The 20960-nt window shown below is 35.3% G+C and overlaps 1 protein-coding gene across 3 annotated transcripts in view; it reads left to right on the top strand.

The window, feature by feature from the left end:
* Positions 1-4185, top strand: part of Bili (FERM domain-containing protein 8 Bili) — an 82739-nt gene extending 78554 nt beyond the window's left edge. For all 3 annotated transcript variants that reach the window (XM_075291061.1, XM_075291060.1, XM_075291062.1), the window contains exons 9-10: positions 2279-2426; positions 3968-4185. In XM_075291061.1, coding sequence (XP_075147176.1) covers positions 2279-2426; positions 3968-4095 — 276 coding nt within the window. In that variant the 3' untranslated portion in view covers positions 4096-4185. The remainder of the gene's footprint in view (positions 1-2278; positions 2427-3967) is intronic.
* Positions 4186-20960: the final 16775 nt, after the last annotated feature.

The raw sequence follows: 20960 nt of genomic DNA, 5'->3' as shown, positions 1-20960 counted from the left end.
CCAGAACATCATTGCACTAGTGTTCTATCCAGAACATCTCATCAGTGCAAGTCGCGTCGGCGTTGCCAGATTGAATTTTGATAAAGTGACACTTTTTAGATTCACAATATCAATTTATTGTCACTAATTTATCGAAGAGCATCCCAGCAAAAAAATTTGGAAGTTCTTCCAAAGGCACAACTTTAAAAGCACTTCCAGAAGAAGTACTCCCAATGATGTTCTTTATTTTAACTATACAAGAACTTCTTTTCATTCAATTTTTTATAACATGTTTTTTCATACTTTTAATAGGTAATTTGAACTTTTTTTGTTTCAAATAGGTTGCAAACAGAATAGGAAGTCATAAAATGGTACAAATTATTTCAATTTTGTCGAAAAAAATGCTTAATCCAACCTGAATTTTTGAAAATATTTGAGGTCAAACGTTTAAGACAAGAGTTAAAATCCATTAAAAATTATAAAAATTATTTATTTGCCAAAATATCACAGAACTTAATTTACATCCAAAACATTGAATTCGGATCACACCTAAAGAAGTGATGCAAATTCAGTGCACCGGCTGTTGAAATGGAGGAGTTCCGTCCTATGACAATCCCATGTTAAATTCATCGCTTCTGCGTCAATTTTGCACCACTTCCGGATCCAAAAAGAACATTTTCATTACTTTTTTGGCGACGCTTTTTTTTGCTGGGATCTGATTCAAGGTGGTACAGTGTCATAAATAATCGCAGCAGTAAATATTTATTACTATTTGACATTTCATAAATTGCAAATATAAGATTTCACGTGTTTTATGTGATTGTTTTTAAACAGCTGATGACAGTGTTTCATATTTTTTGGATGTGTCCTGGGTAAACGAGTAATCTGTTATCTTTTAGTCCCTGACTTGTTAGGGTATCCAGTGCTAAAAGAAAACAGCCCTAATGATGAGTGATATGGCATTGATAGATGCACCATAGACCAAGAAAATGTATATACGTCTTATGTCAATTCACAGCGCTGTGGTTTGTCTGCACACCGTAGATAGCACTTTTTCGTCTGCAAATGAGCTACTTTTTAATTTGGCTTTAATTTCTTTTCTTTCCTTTGTTCTTTTGAGGAAACACCAAATATTGTAAAAGCATATAAAATGCTGTATATCCACACCTTTTTTTAATGCAAATTGACTGATTTGTACGGTAATTCCCGTTTTTCAAAAAGAAATTGAGTCACTTGACTGCGTAATTGATTGCGATGACTACGCACTGCAAATAAACAAAATCATAGTGGATTGTCAAAAGACGTCTACACATATTCTTGGTCTATGATGACTATCAGAGATGATCCGAATCAAACTTTTTTAGGTTTGCGACTGTCGCAAAGTTGTAAACGTCACATTCGCATAGTAAATGTAGAAAAAGTAATAAAAGTCGCAAACTCAAAATACTTCAGTCGCGTCAGCAGGGCAGCGAATTCGATGATATCCAAGATGATGATATGTTCGAAGGAGGTTTAATTTTCAGGAATATACATAAAAGAATTAACGGATTAAAAAGTAAACTAGAGAATAGACTTATTTCAATAGGAGTCTCTAAGCCAAAATTTCTATGTCCTAATCGATGGTGCAGTAAACGTAACCTTTAACAAATTTCTTCAGACACTGACAGCTAAGAAAAATCACACTTAACATAAGTATTGCATAAGTATACTGCTGTTTAAAGAGATTTTTTTAATTTCACGGTTTTGACTTATTTGAGCTAATTTCCATACTAATTCATATTGTCAAAACTCTAGCTAGTAATTGATGCAACGAAAACTTGGATGAATATTATTGACCACGTAAATCCGAAAAAGTTGTGAATGAGAGATGTAAAACTTGTTCAGCATCTTTTTTCCTATTGCCGTAAGACATATTGGTGGCAAATTGGCTGATAAGCAATGTTACAATAAATGTTGGTTGTTTACGGCGTAAGCGAATCTTAGGGTTTGGTTCAACGGTAAAAACTAGAAGTGCCTATATGTAATAAATCTTTTTAGTTAATGGTTATCGCAATGAAAAGTGGCAGCCTAACCTAACCTAGAAATCCAAGTGATAACTACCACTACTTGGAAAAAGTTTTTATTTATTTAAAACTTAATTGCATATATGATGGAGCAACAAATCCAATAATTTGCAACCCTATCATAAATGCAGTTTAAGCCAAACTGAGGACATTGACAAACAATTACTTTATACTAGTTATAATATCAATTTTAATCATATTTCTTTTAATGCTTTAATATCCTTTTCTAATTTTAGTTCGAAGTCATGGAGAACGGCATTCAGATATCTAAACTAATGCAAATATTTTCTAAACAAGCGTCTATGATTGATGCTCTAATATCACATTTTGCTGAACATACTAAGAAAAGGAAGCGAAGTTGCAGACTTGAACAACTACATGATGGTAAGTTTGTAATAAAATCTAAGTCTTATGGTGTTTGCTGTTCTTGAAAACTTGGTACGTTTACATTTTGTCTGAACAGAGTGTACATTTTTAATATTCTGCAAGTAACAAATTCTTTAATTTGAACTTACAGAATAGAATTCAAAGCAGAAAACATGTCGAACATAACCTGAATAAAATATAAACAGCATTTTTGTGCGTTCCTTATTTGTGTGCAATATATCTCGTTGGTATAAAACAGCATTAAAAATTCTGTAGAATTATGACAAAACCCCACAAGTCGAGATGGCGCAAATTTGATGATTTTTTATACATTGGGACTACCCACGGTTCCTTTTCAAATCCTTCAAAAAAAATATTAATTTTCTCCATGAAAAAATTTGTTTTCGCTAAAATTTGTCTAAATTGTGTAGGCACTGTGTATTTACTGTGTAAACACCCACAAAAATATCAATCAAGAAATTAATTGATCCAATTAATTTTTAATTCCAATATCTTCAATCACAGAAATGATAATATAAATCATCGAAATAAATAAATTTTTGTGATTGGTTTAATTGTTAATCGAATATTTTTAAAAATTCAATTAAAATTTGAACGGATAATGATATCAACATAAAGATATCAATAGACCTGCCAGAACGCTGCCCTTAGAACTGCGACCGGATGTCTCCGCAGCACAAGCCTGGATCACCTTTATGTAGAGACAAATATCATCCCTGTACAAAGACACAACTATATGTTGTCAAAGCAATATCTCCTGTGTTGTTATCGCAGTAATCATCCAAACCACCATCTCATGGATACACAACCACTACCCGGGAACGTAAGGGTTGATATACTCGTACATCATCTAGAGTGCGAGATCCAGCGCTGCAAAAAAGAGCCTCTAGATCCAACAGCGTACCAGGCATGTTGGAAAAGGATTCATGAGGATACTGTATCTGAAGCTGTGAGAAGCTACAAGGTTAATTCTGTTCTCGGAGTCCGACCACCGCCCAAAGCACCGGAGGAAAACGACCTCCCACGGCAGACTAGGGTAATTTCAGCTCAATTAAAATGAGGCAAGTGAAGCCTCCTGAAGTCCTACCTATCAGTGATTGATAGCAGCGTACCTAACTATGTCCAATTTGCACCCAAGGGCCACATGACACGCGTCATCTTATATATATATATATATATATATATATATATATATATATATATATATATATATATATATATATATATATATATATATATATATATATATATATATATATATATATATATATATATATATATATATATATATATATATATATATATATATATATATATATATATATATATATATATATATATATATATATATATATATATATATATATATATATATATATATATATATATATATATATATATATATATATATATAATATATATATATATATATATATATATATATATATATATATATATTTCTATGTATTTATATTTATATATATTACATACATCGTATGTGAACATCACAAGTAATCAATTATAATTTTTTTTTTCAGAACCCAATCCTATACAAAGCAATGGCAATGGAATCCTCTCAAATAAGCTGTCCCGACTTACTCTTGCGACATTCGATGAAGAAGGAAGATGTATTGGACAGATGGGATCAATTTCAATAAGCTACTAAAAGTACATAATTTGCAACATACATATTTTTTTTTTAAATTACGTGTTCAATAATATGCGTTTAAACAAATGGTGTTTTCAGTTCTGAAAATAGTGCTTTGTCTTCATTTGGTCTGTACAGAATGCGCATTTTTAAAATGTTGCCAGCAACCTAAAAATATGCTATCTATGCTATTTTAATTCCGAATCCGACGCCCTCTCGCACTTTTGACTGTTTTTTAGAAAAGAACCTAAAAAGTTAATTTTGTGAGCAAAATGCAAAAAAGTGCGCATTGTTTTACAAGAATTTTAAATATTTATATAAATTATAATAATACGGATCAACAATTATCGTATTGTAAGAACAAAAGCTGGGAAACGTTCCAATAATTAATAGTATTATAACAGGATGGCTGATAAGTCCCCGGTCTGACACATAGATGGCGTCGCTAGTATTACATGCATATTATTTTTATATAGTACCAACCTTCAAATGATTCGTGTCAAAATTTGACGTCTGTAAGTCAATTAGTTTGTGAGATAGAGCGTCTTTTGTGAAGCAACTTTTGTTATTGTGAAAAAATGGAAAAAAAGGAATTTAGTGTTTTGATAAAATACTGTTTTCTGAAGGGGAAAAATATAAAATGATTTTGAATGACCGTAAAATGAAGTTGACCTTAAAAATATCAAAAGAACGTGTTGTTCATATCATTCATCAATATTTGGATATGCGGAAGCTCTGTGCAAAATGGGGCCGCGCGAGCTCACATTTGACCAAAAACAACAACGTGTTGATGATTGTGAGCGGTGTTTGCAGCTGTTAACTTGTAATACACCCGAGTTTTTCCGTCGATATGTGACAATGCATCACTACACACCTGCGTCCAATCGACAGTCGGCTCAGTGGACAGCGACCGGTGACCGTCTCCGAAGCGTGGAAAGACTCAAAAGTCCGCTGGCAAAGTAATGGCCTCTGTTTTTTGGGATGCGCATGGAATAATTTTTATCGATTATATTGAGAAGGGAAAAACCATTAACAGTGACTACTATATGGCGTTATTGGAGCGTTTGAAGGTCGAAATCGCGGCAAAACGGCCCTATATGAAAAAGAAAAAAGTGTTGTTCACCAAGACAACGCACCGTGCCACAAGTCATTGAGAACTATGGCAAAAATTCATGAATTGGGCTTCGAATTGCTTCCCCACCCACCGTATTCTCCAGATCTGGCCCCCAGCGACTTTTTCTTGTTCTCAGACCTCAAAAGGATGCTCGCAGGGAAAAAATTTGGCGGCAATGAAGAGGTGATCGCCGAAACTGAGGCCTATTTTGAGGCAAAACCGAAGGAATACTACCAAAATGGTATCAAAAAATTGGAAGGTCGTTATAATCGTTGTATCGCTCTTGAGGGGAACTATGTTGAATAATAAAAACGAATTTTGACAAAAAAATGTGTTTTTCTTTGTTAGACCGGGGACTTATCTGCCAACCTGTTATTGGAAGAAAGACACTTAAATATGGAACGAATACAGATATCAATATAATTTTCTTTGTGTGAAAGCTGAGGTGTTTTCCTCTAAGTTTGGGAGTTTGTGGGTCCCTAGTGGGTCCACGGGATGGCACCTCGGGGGTATGAAATTTTGTTTTAGCTGTCAAATCCGCAATTACACTGAAAAAAACGTAGCTCGTAATTTATTGCAAATTTTGAACTTCAATTTAGTTTACCGCATTTCTAACAAGTTCAAATTTCAAAAATTTTATGAAAATCTCGTAATACTTATTATTTTTAACTCTTTTTCAGTTCACGCGACTCTTTAAAATTAGTTCAAAATCTAGAATCTGATCCATGTTTTAATTTCTTAACATTCCCTATAAAATTTTACGTATTTAAGAAGAAAAAATTATAGGAATTTAAAAAATACAGAATTTTTACCAATTTTTTTTTCGAAAAAGGAAACTACATTGTTTCTGTGGTAACATTTCTTGTTTGGACTTCTCAAAAACTTTTTTGCTTGTTTCTTATAGTAACCCAAAGAAAGATACGTTTTAAGCTTTTATCGGTCATTTTGGTCAAGTGTATTAGTGTTGGGAAAGTAACTAGTATTTGATTACAAGTACTCGTTACTGACTAATTTTTTGAGTACTCGTTACTAGTAAAAGAGTACTCAATATCTTCAATGCCAGTTTTTTTCTTCTGACGGTGAGTAAGTTGGCGGTTTGGAAGTAAAATTCTTGACTTCTTGAAAAATATTAATTGAAGTTTTCGAAAATCGTTTTATCAGTTAAAATAACACGAAAAGGATATATGGCTTCACCTTTGAACAAAGTGAAAAATTTATCCGATTTCTTAAAAACGTTTGCATTTGAAAAAATTTGCATTGGGTGTAGGTGGGAGCTATAATTTAAAGCATCACATGGATCACGTCTCATGCGAATAGTATGAATAATAATGTTGTTGACTTCAGCTGGTTCAATCCAATTGTTTTCAGAGAAGGTACCCAAGCTTATTCAAAAACCCTTGGAAAATTTCAACATTGGGTCTCACGATAAAAATGATCGCTAAATATTTTCATCCACTGTCATTGGTGGAAATGGTGGATTTAAAAAGTTTGCAAATTGCAAGCATCAGTAATACACAATGCCATTTAGATATACCCTGACGAAAAAATACCAAATAGTGAATACGAAATTGGCTCTAAAATTTTGAATGATTGGTGAAAATCTTTTTCTAACGAGACCCATATATCGACAACACCACATTTTATAACACTAGAATAAAACTGGATAATGTAATTTGCTTTTCTATACTGTTTTTAAATTTAAAAAAGAGGAAGATATTATTAAAAAGTGCCCACAATGTCTTTTTTAATTTTTTTCTATAAAAGTAACGAGTAGTAACGAGTACTCAATTCAAAAGTAACGAGTAGTAACGAGTAGTCAAAAGTAATCAAAATTTACAACACTAAAGTGTATATGAGTTCTTCTCAACCAAATTTGGTAAATTTTTGAAAAAGAAAAAATTGTGCTTTAGACATATTTCATTTGGCAAAGCCCCGATTGCTAAGCTGAGAAATATACATATTAAAAAAATAACGTTTTGAAAAAGAAAAAATTGTGCTTTAGACATATTTCATTTGGCAAAGCCCCGATTGCTAAGCTGAGAAATATACATATTAAAAAAATAACGTTTTTTTAAATATGTCCCCACTTTGCGGATTTTTGATACGAATTTTGGTTTGGTTTTTGATTTGAATTCAGCAATATTTCTTCAAACAGATTTTCCTGTAAAACTCTGAAACAATCACAATGATATTTATTATTGACAACATGTCACAAAATGATTACATATACATCAAAGATAATAGAATAGAAGTCAATTTCCTATCTTCTAAAGTATATTGTCTTTGATATACATGCGCAACTAATGGCTCGATAGTTTACACACGCACACACACATGATAATTGAATTGAAAAAGAAGAAGTATGACCATTAATTTTACAAATAACTTTGGATTAAAAAAAAATAATTTTACAATGCTGTATTTTATTTTATGGAACATAGCCACTCCATGTTATATTTTATTTTATCAACCGACCTGATTTCATTTTCAAATAATAATGCGATCCACGTTTGTATTATAAGTTCACACAAATCAGTTAAAAAATAAATTATTTCTTAATTCACATTGCAAAGTGTTTGTTTTACTTTATAAAAACAAAAAACAAGAAGTAAAGTAGAAAGCGGGTGGGGCCGATTATACTCGTATCATACCCTAAACCCCCCTACTGAATTAGTAACCATTGTTTGTGGGGTATCAATGGCATAGGTTAAACCGCATTCCATATTTAAGAACATTAAGGGGTACATTTTTATGGGACTTTTATCACAATCTGAACAGAAATTCCAGATTTTAGGAGCTATGGAGTTAGTATGCCACTTATATTGAGTCCGTTATTAAAAAGAGGAAATCGCTCAATTAGTGTGGGTAATGAATGCAAATTTGTGAAACTTGGAAAATATATTTATGTAAGTCTAACTACGATCGGCTAATACTTCAAAATTTGAAATTTGAGTAACATTGGGTAATAAATAAGAGTATTGTGGCTAAATTTGGGAAAATCGGGCGATACATATATATGGAAGCTATATCTAAATCTGAACCGATTTAGATTATATTTTTCAACTATGGTTGACATTATAGGAGATTACCTTGTGCTGAGTTTGAGTAAGATCTGTTAAGAAATTAGGTCACTATGGTCAATAATAAGGTTATTAGGGACAAATACTTCAAAATATACATGGGAGCTATATCTTAAGTGATTCGAATGAGATTTTGTAGGTTTGGTTGATGCCACAAATGGGTACTTTGTGCTAAATTTGAGTAATATCGGTTGATAAATAATAAATTTTATGGCCAAATTTGGCAAAATCGGGCGACACATATATATGGGAGCTAAAGCAAAATCTGAACCGATTTTGTTAAGAATGTTAAGAAATAAAACTATATATCGGCAAGTGCTACCACAACCCAAGTAATTCGATTTAGCATGAAAGTCTTCAGCGGAACTTTGTGCGGTTGTATTTACTTGTTTAATTTTATATAAAAATAATGGAAAATCGTCTTCTGGGGGGCCTAAGCCCCAGAGGCCTTCCTACGCCTATGCACTTATTTGCTTTAGATTAAAAGTTGTAAAGACCACAAATTACAATTTTTGAACAAATGTTCCTCGCCCCAAAAATTGAAAATTTTCGTAATATTTGTTTATTTCACTTACATAAGAATAAAGTTCTCTCAAATACCTATGCAATGATATATTATATTTAGACCAATACTTAGCAAAAACTTGCACTAAACATCGCTAACTCGGGCAAATGTACGTTTATGTTATATGGGGGCTATACCTAAATCTGAACTGATTTAAATCAAACTTGGCATAATTGGCGGTACTATCAAATATACTACTTGTGCAAAATTTGAAGCAAATCGGAGAAAAATTCTGGTTTTTGGTGAACTAGTGACAATCGTCCCTTTAGTGAACCGTTCATTGGAACTAGTTCGTTCCGGAATGACAAAATACTAGTGTCAATCATGCCAACAGTTTCAACCACACCTCCTTACATACAAATGTTTAAATCAATTGTTCACGCAGGCATTGGACCCACTGTATGGAGTGTAGAGCAGGGATGGAAAATGCAGTACTATAGTACTATTTTCAATACTTTTTCACCCTGGTCAGTACCGTAGTACCCCCGCGAATGATTTAGTACCTTTTGTGTAGACATTATTGAGCCGATATCAGATTCATGGTACAATAGTTTTGACAAAATATTTTAATATTTTGAGAAAGTCTTTAACAAACTTATCTGCTGATAGTTTCTTACAAATTTGACAAAACAGAAAAGTTCATGCGGGAAGAAAATCTCGATTTTGTAAACGCCATAGAACAATATTTCTTGAATTAGAAGAATGTTTTAGTAGAAAAAGCATGTGATTCTATATTACGCTTCCACACGAACACTTTCTATATATGTTAAGAAGAAGAAAATAATGCAAACCATTACAGTCACGGTCGAAATTTGAGACAAAAATAATCTACCAACACTACCAAATACTACCAACAAATATTATTTTCCAAAAATATATTTCTTCAGAAAGTTTTATCAAAATTTTATTTCTACAGAAAATTTTGTCAAAATTGTATATCTATCGAAAATTTTGTAAAAATTTATTTCTGTGGAAAATTTGGTCAACATTTTATTTCTATAGAAAATTTTGTCAAAATTTTATTTCTTTAGAAAATTGTACCAAAATTTTATTTTTATAGAATTTTTTTCTTCAAATTTTTATTTTTGTTGAAAATTTTGTCAAAATTTTTTTTATAGAAGGTTTTGTCAAAATTTTATTTAAACAGAAAAATTTGGCAAAATTTTATATCTATAGAATTTTTGCCAAAATTTTATATCTATAGATTTTTTTTTTCAAAATTTTATTTCTATAGACAATGTTGTCAAAATTTTATATCTATAGAAAATTTTGTCAAAATTTTATTTCTATAGAAAATTTTGTCAAAATTTTATTTCTATAGAAAATTTTGTCAAAATTTTATTTCTATAGAAAATTTTGTCAAAATTTTATTTCTATAGAAAATTTTGTAAAAATTTTATTTGTATAGAAAATTTTGTCAAAATTTTATTTCTATAAAAAATTTCTCAAAATTTTATTTCTATAGAAATAAAATATCTACTAATCTACCATAACATAACAGTAGAATTCTACCAACTTTAGCGACAGTGATTACAATGCTACGGTAGTTTTTGTAGGCGGATATAAAACAAAAAAATATTTAAAATTGGGGTCAACTCAACAAAATTTTATTTTCTTTAAAATTCAGTCTAAGGGAGCTCTTGTCAATAATCTTCCAATGGAATTTTTGTCGATTTTGGTGAAAAGTACTTTTTCGCTCAAAAAAATACCTTTTTTGTACTTTCTTAAAAATTGTATTTTCCATCCCTGGTGTAGAGGTGTGCGCGTGAGTGAAATTTCACTCACACTCACGCACATTCACGAAGTCAAATATTTATTCAAGCACGCTCACGATAAGTGTCGTAGCCACCCACATTCACGAGATGAAAAGCAGTACTAACGCACGAGCTACTTTTACAGACTCACGCACGATTCACGATAATTCACGTGACTCACGACATTTTCCAACCGGGAATGAGCAAAGGTAACAAAATTTATAAATAAAATATGGTTCGACAGCTAAATCAATTTCATTTAACATAAGTAAGAATTAAATCTTTATTTTTTAGAATTAAATCTTGATTTTTATCGTGAGCGTGATTTTGCAGACATCGTATTCACGCACATCCACGAACCGATTTTATTACTCACGCACGCTCACGTACGACATATTTATTTTAGTCCTATTCACGCAAATTCACGAGAGGTGCTTCTGATTTTATTCACGACTCACGTGATTCACGCGTGTCACAACAATTTCGTGTCACGCGCACACCTCTAGTTAAAACATGTAGAAATGTCCACAAAGATGTGTTTATGTGCTTTATAGACTACGAGAAGGCATTCGACAACGTACAACATGACAAGCTCATGGATATTCTGACTTCAATTGGAATAGGACAGAAAAAATGAGATGTATTAAAAGTCTATACTGGCAGCAAACCGCACACGTTAATATCAACGGAGGTAGGACGTCAGCGTATCTGATATTGTTTATATATACATACATTGTTTATTAGGATTCCTTCTTTTGCGTTATGTATGGATTCTTTGAATATTCTTTCGGAATAAGAATTAAACAATAGTGGGGACAGTGTACATCCCTGCCTTACTCCTTTGTATATATAAATTTCTTCCATATATCCAAAGGAGTAAGACATTGCTGTACACTGTCTTTGTATGTGTTTGTACACTGTATTCGTTGTTGAACGTTATGTTTAATCCTCAACAAATATTTTTGAATTTGAACGAAAAAATTTGTATGTGGTTTGTTGAAGTCTATCAATGTCCTGGCGTATTGAACAAAAAAAATTGAAATTAAAATTGCCAGAATTATGCTATGAATTGCACCAAAATTGCCGGAATAGTTTCGGAGATGTTTTGTTAAGTACACACAGAGAAGGAATATGACCAAAATGTTATATTTGGACGGGGAACATGTAAAATTTTTGGGTCGAAAATCCTATACTCAGTTTTGTAAATGTATGACGATTTGATATTTGAGTAGTCCAGGGTCTAGCAAGCATTTTGACAACTTTTTGCCCAGTGCTATATATTCGAGTTAATTAGAATTCTAATAACCCTAATCCCGATATTAATATGGTTTTATTAATTATCTCATACAATAAACGCATTAAAAAAAAAAAAACTACAAAATTGAAAAATATTAAGTTTACATGGACATTCATAAATGGTTTTCTGTATTCTCTGATGAGTGAGCTCTTTGCTTGCTATCATGCACGTGTGCTCATACTAATTTTGTTCTAACGGTATTCTTCGCATACTTCTTTTAGCTTTCGTACATGTTCTCAGCGATGTGCGCGTAATCAGTCTTGTATTTTTGGTTTTGTTTTGATATCGATAGCAGTCAACCATTTTCGCAACAAAACAATTTGTTGAAAATTCAGAAAGTTTCTATTGGTTTCTCTGTCAAGCATCTACAAACACATTTCAACAGCAAATGCCTCATATTCAATAGACAAATTTGTTGAGCATCACCAGATTTTACATACAAATAAAGTTGTTAATATTTATTTGCAGTTAGTTTTTTGTGTGTAGTGAAACATATGGGTTAATATTAAATACCAACGAAATTACATCAATGAAATTTTGAATTTAACAATTCACAATATTCGACTGGAGAGAGTGTCCAGCTTCAAATTCCTCGGGTTCTCATTAAATGATCAGTGGGAAAACTGCAAAGAAATTAAATGCCGGATAGAAATTGCAAGAGAAGCATGATATTAATATCAAAACAAAGACAAGGTTCACAAAAGCCTGCATATGGCCAATATTGTTATACTCAGTGGATGTATGGACATTAAAAGCAGTAGATGTCAAGCGATTAGAAGCATTCGAAACGTGGATATATCGAAGAATTTTTAAAATCCCATGGATAGCCCATATGTCAAATGACGAAGTTCTACGGAGATTGAATAGAACTAGAGAACTATTCACTCACATAAAAAGAAGAAAAAATCCATATCCCGGTCATATAATGCAAAACCCAAAATACCGTACCCTACAGACAATTCTGCATGAAATTTTACACAGGGAGTAGAAATAACATTCATACTATGCATGCCAAATTTGGAATCGGTTCAGTTTTAGATATAGCTCCCATATATCTTTCGTCCGATATGGCCCCCAAGCCAGAGTTTTCCCCATATATATCTTTCGTCCGATATCCACTTATATTGCTCCAGAAGCCAGAGTTTTATCCTGATTGGATTTTAATTTTGCACACGGAGTACAACTGACAGTGTAGTAAAGTGTGACAAATTTGGTTGAAATCAGTTCAGATTTAGATATAGCTTCATATAAATATATCTATCACCTGATCTACACTCATATGACCATAGAGGCCAAAGTAGTATTCACAATTTGCCTGAAATTCTACTCAGGGAGTAAAAATAACATTCATACTATGCATGCCAAATTTGGAATCGGTTCAGTTTTAGATATAGCTCCCATATATTTTTCGTCCGATATGGCCCTCGAAGCCAGAGTTTTCAATGATCTGCTTTAAATTTTGCACAAGGAGTTAAATTGATAGTGTCGTAAAGTGCGGTAAATTCGGTTGAAATGGGTTCTAATAATAATAAATAATCTTTATGGAGTGGTATTTCTAAATTCTTATTAGGGAAATGAATGGGCTGTTATAATATATTGATATTTCCCGAAAGGTAAAGAATCGTATGATTAGACAAATACCAGCAACCTGTAATATTTTCTTTTTTAAGATCATTAGTTTTCTATTTTTACAGCAAATAGTTATAAGGACCTAAACGGGGATAGATAAAATGTACAAAGCGGACATGGAATATCGTTGAGTTCATTGCCCAATTTTGTTATAAACTAATGATCATAGGCGTTTATACTCTGTTTTTGGAATAATTTGATAAAATTACCGGTAATAAGTATAAATAACATATTGAAAAGAAAAATATCGATCATTTTAAAGTTGGGGTATCATAAATAATTAATTTCTGAAGGGTACAATGTCCACAAATCAACAGCGTTTCGAGTTCTAAACAATAGATGTACCAAAACTGTACACTGAGATAGATGCAAACCTATGTCTACGCCAAAAGAAGATCATATATCATAGAAGCCGGAAGGCAATTATACAAAATGTCAAAAACCACTTATTTCCAAGAATAATAGGTTACCGCGCCTTCAATTTTCACAAAAATACTTTAAATGGCCTGAAGAGCAGTGGAAATGTGTTTTATTTTCCTACGAATTTGCATTAAATTAATTCATTTTAAACAATGAAAACAATTTAGGACAAGTTTCAATTGATATTTGTAAAATATATATTAATCCCATCAATGGCTTGTCCTAAAACGAGTTAATCTCTCAATGTCTACAAATCATAGGTTAGGTTAGGTTAAGTGGCAGCCCGATTAAGATTCAAGCTCACTTAAGACTATTCAGTCCATTGTGATACCACATTAACTAAAAGTACCTATTACATATGGGCACTTCTAGTTTTAACCGCTGAACCTTCTCGACTATTTTCTTTTGTTGAACCAACCAGATTGTTCCAAAAACATTAGAAGACTGCTTAAGTTAACGTTTTCCAGGTCCGCCAGTAATCTGAAGCTATATGCCCCTAAAATTTGCTTACGCCTTACACAAAATGCAGGACACTCACACAAGAGGTGTTTTATTGATTCCTTTTACTCCGCATCATGACAGCTCATACAATAGTCATTATACTTCGCACCAATAGTTTTTGCAAAATCGCCTATCAGGCAGCGACCCGTTGTAGCAGATATCAGGAGTGATATCAGGCGTCTCGAGAACACTAGCATTTCTAGTGTGCGGTTTAAGTTTAAATGGGGCCATATTTGCTTGGTGTCGTTACAACCCTTGCAATTCTCCCATCGAACATTTGCCATCATGACAGCCTTCTCACGCAGTATGAGTTTGCAGGTAGCCAGAGGCATACCAACACATTCTAGTTCCCCTGGAATATGTAAGGTAGTTCCTAGCCTTGCTAGCTCATCTGCTTCGATGTTTCCCGGTATGTTCCTATGACCAGTCACCCATATTAGGTGAATATTGTGCTGCTCAGCCATCTCATTGAGAGATTTGCGGCAGTCGATGGCCGTTTTCGAGTTGACGAACACAGAGGATTTTATTGCAGGTTTACTGTCTGAGTATATATTAATGCGAATATTGCTTGGAGCATTACTTCTCAGCCAATTCACCACTTCTCTTATTGCTAATATTTCAGCCTGAAAAACACTACAGTGATCAGGTAATCTTTTCGCTATTCGAAGTTCCAGATCTTTAGAATATACTCCGAAACCCACTTGGCCATCCAATTTGGAGCCATCAGTGTAGAAATCTATATATCTTTTATTCCCCGGGGTCCGTGTACACCACGCCTCACTGTTGGGAATTAGAGTCTCAAACTTATTGTCGAAAAGTGGTCTCGCCAAAGTGTAATCCACTACGTTAGGCACATCTGGCATTATTTTGAGGACCGAACTGTGACAGTAACTTTTTTCCGACCACAGCGATAGCTCGCGCAACCGCACAGCCGTTGTTGCAGCTGACTGTTTGGCCAAAATGTCTAAAGGCAATAGATGCAGTATGACATTAAGGGAATTTGTTCCTGTCTTGCTGAATGCACCTGAGATACACAAGTACGCCATACGCTGAACTTTGTCTAAAATTGTTGGCTGGTGAAGTGCCGGCCACCAGACTACAACACCATATAGCATGATAGGTCTAACCACTGCCGTGTATAGCCAATGCACAATTTTTGGTTTTAGTCCCCACTTTTTCCCTATTGCCTTTTTGCGCGAGTATAAAGCTACCGTTGCTTTCCCCGCCCTTTCTTCAATATTAAGCTTAAAGTTCAGCTTCCTGTCCAAAATAACGCCAAGGTATTTTGCACACTCACTAAAGGGAATTTCAATTCCCCTAAGGAAATGAGCCTAACCGTGGGAGTTTTGCGATCTTTGCAGTACATGACTAGTTCTGTATTTGCAGGATTTACCCCAAGACCATTATCTTTCGCCCATTTCTCAGTCATTCGGAGGGTTCTCTGAATAATATCTCTAACTGTTGATGGGAATTTTCCCCTGACTGCTAGCGCCACATCATCTGCGTATGCCACCACTTGTCTCCTTTCTTTTTCTAGGGAAACCAGAAGGTTGTTTATAGCAACATTCCAAAGAAGAGGTGATAGAACTCGTCCTTGAGGAGTGCCTCTGTTCACATACCTTTGTATGTTTGCTTGTCCTAGTGTGGCTGAAATGCGTCTCTTCCTAAGAAGTTCGTCTAACAGCCTAAGTATACCTGGATCAACATTCAGAGTTTACAGTTCATTTAATATCGAGCTCGGATGGACGTTATTGAACGCCCCTTCGATGTCTAGAAAGGCCACGATTGTGTATTCTTTGACAGATGGTGAGCTTTCAATAAAGCTGACTAGTTCATATAATGCGGTCTCAGTAGACCTGCCCTTCAAGTACGCATGTTGTCGTTTCGACAGCAAACTTGAATCGACGCTAGTTCTAAGATAAATATCTATCATCCTCTCCAGAGTCTTAAGTAGGAATGAGGATAAGTTGATTGTTCGGAAATCCTACGCACTCGAGTGAGAGGCTTTTCCCGCTTTAGGTATGAAAACGACTTTTGTTTCCCTCCACTTTCCTGGAATATATGCTAAGTTGATACATCCTATATATATCGCCGACAACCAGGGGAAAATTCTGTCAGCCACCACATGTAACTCCGGAGTAATTCCATCAGGTCCGGGGGATTTGAATGATTCAAAGCTATTTAACGCCCATTTTATTCTAGATTCCGATACAATTTCCTCGATAGGAAACGACCGCTGAGCCACCGTGGCATCGCCAGTATATTGTTCAACCGTCTGATTTCCGGGGAAATGTGTGTCCAATAGTACCTCCAGCGTCTCCTCACTGGACGTTGTCCAATTGCTCTCCGATGTTTTAATGAAACCTGGAGCGGAGTTCGTGGATGCTAGCACCTTCCGTAGTCTGGAAGCCTCGAACGTATTCTCAATGCTGTTGCAGTAATCATTCCAAGAGTTATACTGAGCCTTTCTCAGTTCTCGCTTGTATCCTCTCAGATTCTTCTTGTAAGCGTCCCAATCCACAGGAGCTCTGGTGGACTTTGCTTTGTTAAAGAGCTTCCTGCACGATTTCCTCATATTACCTAACTCCGTAGACCACCATGGTGGTCGATTTTCCCCCTTGGCTTCCCTCTAGGGTATGCAGCTTTCAGTGAAATGTTGAAGGCCTTAGTAATCCTCTCCACTGCGTGTTCGATAACTTGCACAGTGCTCATATTTGTCTCTGGTATTTCCGGTATCATCATATTGAACGATTCCCTATACCTATTCCAGTCAGCTTTCTTAATATTTGGCGGAAATATGGTCTTGGTGGTATGAACATCAAATTTGAAACTGATGTAGCGATGATCTGAGAAGCTATGTTCACTTAAAACCTGCCAATCAGATATCATTTCATTCAGTTCTTGCGAGGCCAAGGTGACGTCCAAAACCTCTTGCCTGTTTTTAGGAACAAAGGTTGGGGCATCTCCCTTACTGCAAACTACCAAATTAGTACACAAAATAAACTCTAGGAGTGACTCTCCTCTTGTATTAATGTCACCACTTCCCCATATATTATGATGTGCATTTGCATCGCATCCCATAATGAGTTTTGTCTTTGTTTTCAATGACTCCTCAACTAAGGTGTTAACGGCACATGGAGGCATCTCCCTATCATGTCCCATGTAGACCGAAGATACCCAATATTTGCATTTGGCTATTTCTAAACTTGCAACGACAGTGTCTGTATTGCACATTGAAGGAAGCAGAAACAAGTTGAGCTCGTTTTTAGCAATTATACAGGCTCGATTTACATCATTACCAGTATACTGCAATAGTTTGAACCCCGGAGTACTTAATTCACATATTTTGTTTTTATAAAAATATGGTTCTTGAATAAGAACTATATCTATGTCCCCTTTCATCAGGAGAACTTTTAAGGCAGCACATGCAGCCTTACAATGGTGAAGATTCATCTGGAGGATCCGTACGACCATCGAGATTTTCAACAACCGTCACATCAGCCGTTTCAATCGAGTCATCTAGAATATCCTCTTCAGAGGTCTCGGTGGCTCTCTTGCATACTGTGTCTATCCAAGTCTGTATCTTTGGTATCTCCCTCGCCTTCGCAAGAGGATCCGCTTATTTCTGATTGAGACATAGGTTTGTCGATTTCCGACTCCTTTAGCTGATCGTTTTTATATACCTTCATTTGTATATAATGAAAGCCATAACATACACGGCCCTGAGACTTTGCTAGATGTGGCAAAGACTGAGTGTTCAATATAAACACTGCATGCCGTCTTGGTCCACCAATTCATCCAAACGGCCAACCTTCCAATCAACTGTTGAAAGATCTAGATTGCAGTCTATTTAAAATAGATTCCGGGTCAGGAGGGTTTGCAGGTATCCACGCATGTGCTCTAGGTCTAGCCGGTATGTCTATCTTCTCAACTAACTCTAGAGCAGCTCCTTCCCAAACTACACCAATTAGTATCAGAGCAGCTTTAAAACCCATCTAGAGACTCTGGTCCTCAAATGCGACTAGCTTAAATCGTCCTTGATATCAACCAGCCTCTTGGTGTCGAGGATCTGAGCCGGGAAACGTTTCCAGCACCTGTGAGTAGACGCCAGACAAAGCATTCTCAATTTCCCCCCATTTTTGCTTTGGAACCATACCGTCCAATGCTCCTTTATTAATGATAGCCATCACAAGGCTGTCTTTAGCAACTGCGGAAAACGATAGTTGATCCCTTTTGGAGGATGGCAGCTCATCCGGTGATCGTTCCCTTTTTCCAGCCTCAATAATTCCTTGAGCCCATTTTAAGGAATCGCTTTGTTTAGCCGACAACGTGCTTGGGTCGACTGATCCTAATTTCTTTAGGATAAACAAAGCATTTCTGCGTTCCTTGAATCTCTTTCGTGAGGGATTACCTCCTTTTGATGTCGTTACCTTAGAAAAAGTACGACTTGTCAAAGTGTCGCCACCTGTCGACCCGTCTACAGGTCGAATAATTGGGCCTAACTCTTGGTCATTGCCCAAATTTATAACTCCAGTCGATACCCGTCCACTGGGCCCTGAAGTTAGCAACCCAGAGGATGTCTTTAAATTTCTCTGCATGGTGGCCCAATATCCCACCACACTTGAAATTCGTAGTAGGTACTTATTACGATTATTTTTATCCGCTAATAAAAACATGTCCGTTCCGTTCAACGGTTGACGGTATACAAATCATAGTTATGTATAGTTTCCATTTTAATTTAATTTTATATAATTTTCCCAAAATAAATTTTAATTTAGGTGCATTCAAATTTTCAACATTTGTAAAAATTGTTATTGAATCGCAAATTCCTCATGTCTAGCTTTCTTACTAAAGGACCAGAACTACTATGAATAAATCGCCAAATCTGTTTATAAACATAAATGTTGTCGAAGTTGAATGACGCTAATATTTAATGCAATCACACTTAATATATGTATACTACCGCGCATTGTTACGATATCGATTTGTTAACACTTTTACGTATTCAACCGTCGAACAAAACGGACGTGTTTTTTAATAGCGGATAAACTCATCGTAATAGGTACCTACTAAGAATTTCAAGTGTTGTGGGATATTAAGCCACAATGCAGCGAAATTCAAAGTCATCCACTGGATTGCTAACTTCAGGGCCCAGTGGACGGGTATCGACTGGAGTTATAAATTTGGGCAATGACCAAGAGTTAGGCCCAATTAGTCGACCTGTAGACGGGTCGACAGGTGGCGACACTTTGACAAGTCGTACTTTTTCTAAGGTAACGACATAAAAAGGAGGTAATCCCTCACGAACGAGATTCAAGGAACGCAGAAATGCTTTGTTTATCCTAAACAAGTTAGGATCAGTCGATCCAAGCACGCTGTTGGCTAAACAAAGCGAATCCTTGAAATGGGCTCAAGGAATTCTTGAGGCAGGAAAAAGGGAACGATCACCGGATGAGCTGCCATCCTCCAAAAGGGATCAAAGATCGTTTGCCTCAGTTGCTAAAGACAGCCTTGTGATGGCTATCATTAATAAAAGAGCATCGGACGGTATGGTTACAAAGCAATAATGGGGGGAAATTGAGAGTGCTCTGTCTGTCGTCTACTCACAGGTGCTGGAAAAGTTTCCCGGCCCAGATCCTCGACACCAATAGGCTGGTTGGTATCAAGGACGATTTAAGCTAGTCGCATTTGAGGACCAGAGGTCTCTAGATGGGTTTTAAAGCTGCTCTGATACTAATTGGTGAAGTTTGGGAAGGAGCTGCTCTAGAGTTAGTCGAGAAGAAAGACATACCGGCTAGACCTAGAGCACATGCGTGGATACCTGCAAACCCTCCTGACCCTGAATCTATTTTAAATAGACTGCAATCCAGATCTTTCAACAGTTGATTGTAAGGTTGGCCGTTTGGATGAAGTGGATGGACCAAGACGGCATGCAGTGTTCATATCGAACACTCAGTCTTTGCCACATCTAGCAAATTCCCAGGGCCGTGTATGTTATGGCTTTCATTGTATACAAATGAAGGTATATAAAAATGATATTCTAAAGGATTATGAAATGGACAAGCCTCCGTCTGAATCAGAAGTAAGCGGATCCTCTTGCGAAGTCGAGGGAGATACCAAAGTTGAAGACATGGATAGACACCGTATGCGAGAGGAGGTTTCTACTGCCTCAGAACTCACCAAAGTTGAACCTATGGTTATTGCGAGTCACCGAGATCTCTGAAGAGGACATTCTTGATGACTCGATTGAAGCGGCTGATGTGACGGTTGTTGGAAATCTCGATGGTCCTACGGTTCATCCCGCTGCCTTAAAAGTTCTCCTGATGAAAGGGGACATAGATATAGTTCTTATTCAAGAACCATATGTTTATAGAAACAAGATATGTGGATTAAGTACTCCGGGGTTCAAACTATTGCAGTATACAGGTAATGATGTAAATCGAGCCTGTATATATGCAAAAACGAGCTCAACTTGTTTCTGCTTCCTTCAATGTGCAATGCTGATACTGTCGTTGCCAATTTA

This window comes from Haematobia irritans, chromosome 1 (assembly GCF_050003625.1).
Source record: "Haematobia irritans isolate KBUSLIRL chromosome 1, ASM5000362v1, whole genome shotgun sequence".
In the NCBI taxonomy this organism is placed as follows: domain Eukaryota; kingdom Metazoa; phylum Arthropoda; class Insecta; order Diptera; family Muscidae; genus Haematobia; species Haematobia irritans.
This window is presented reverse-complemented; position numbering and strand designations above follow the sequence as displayed.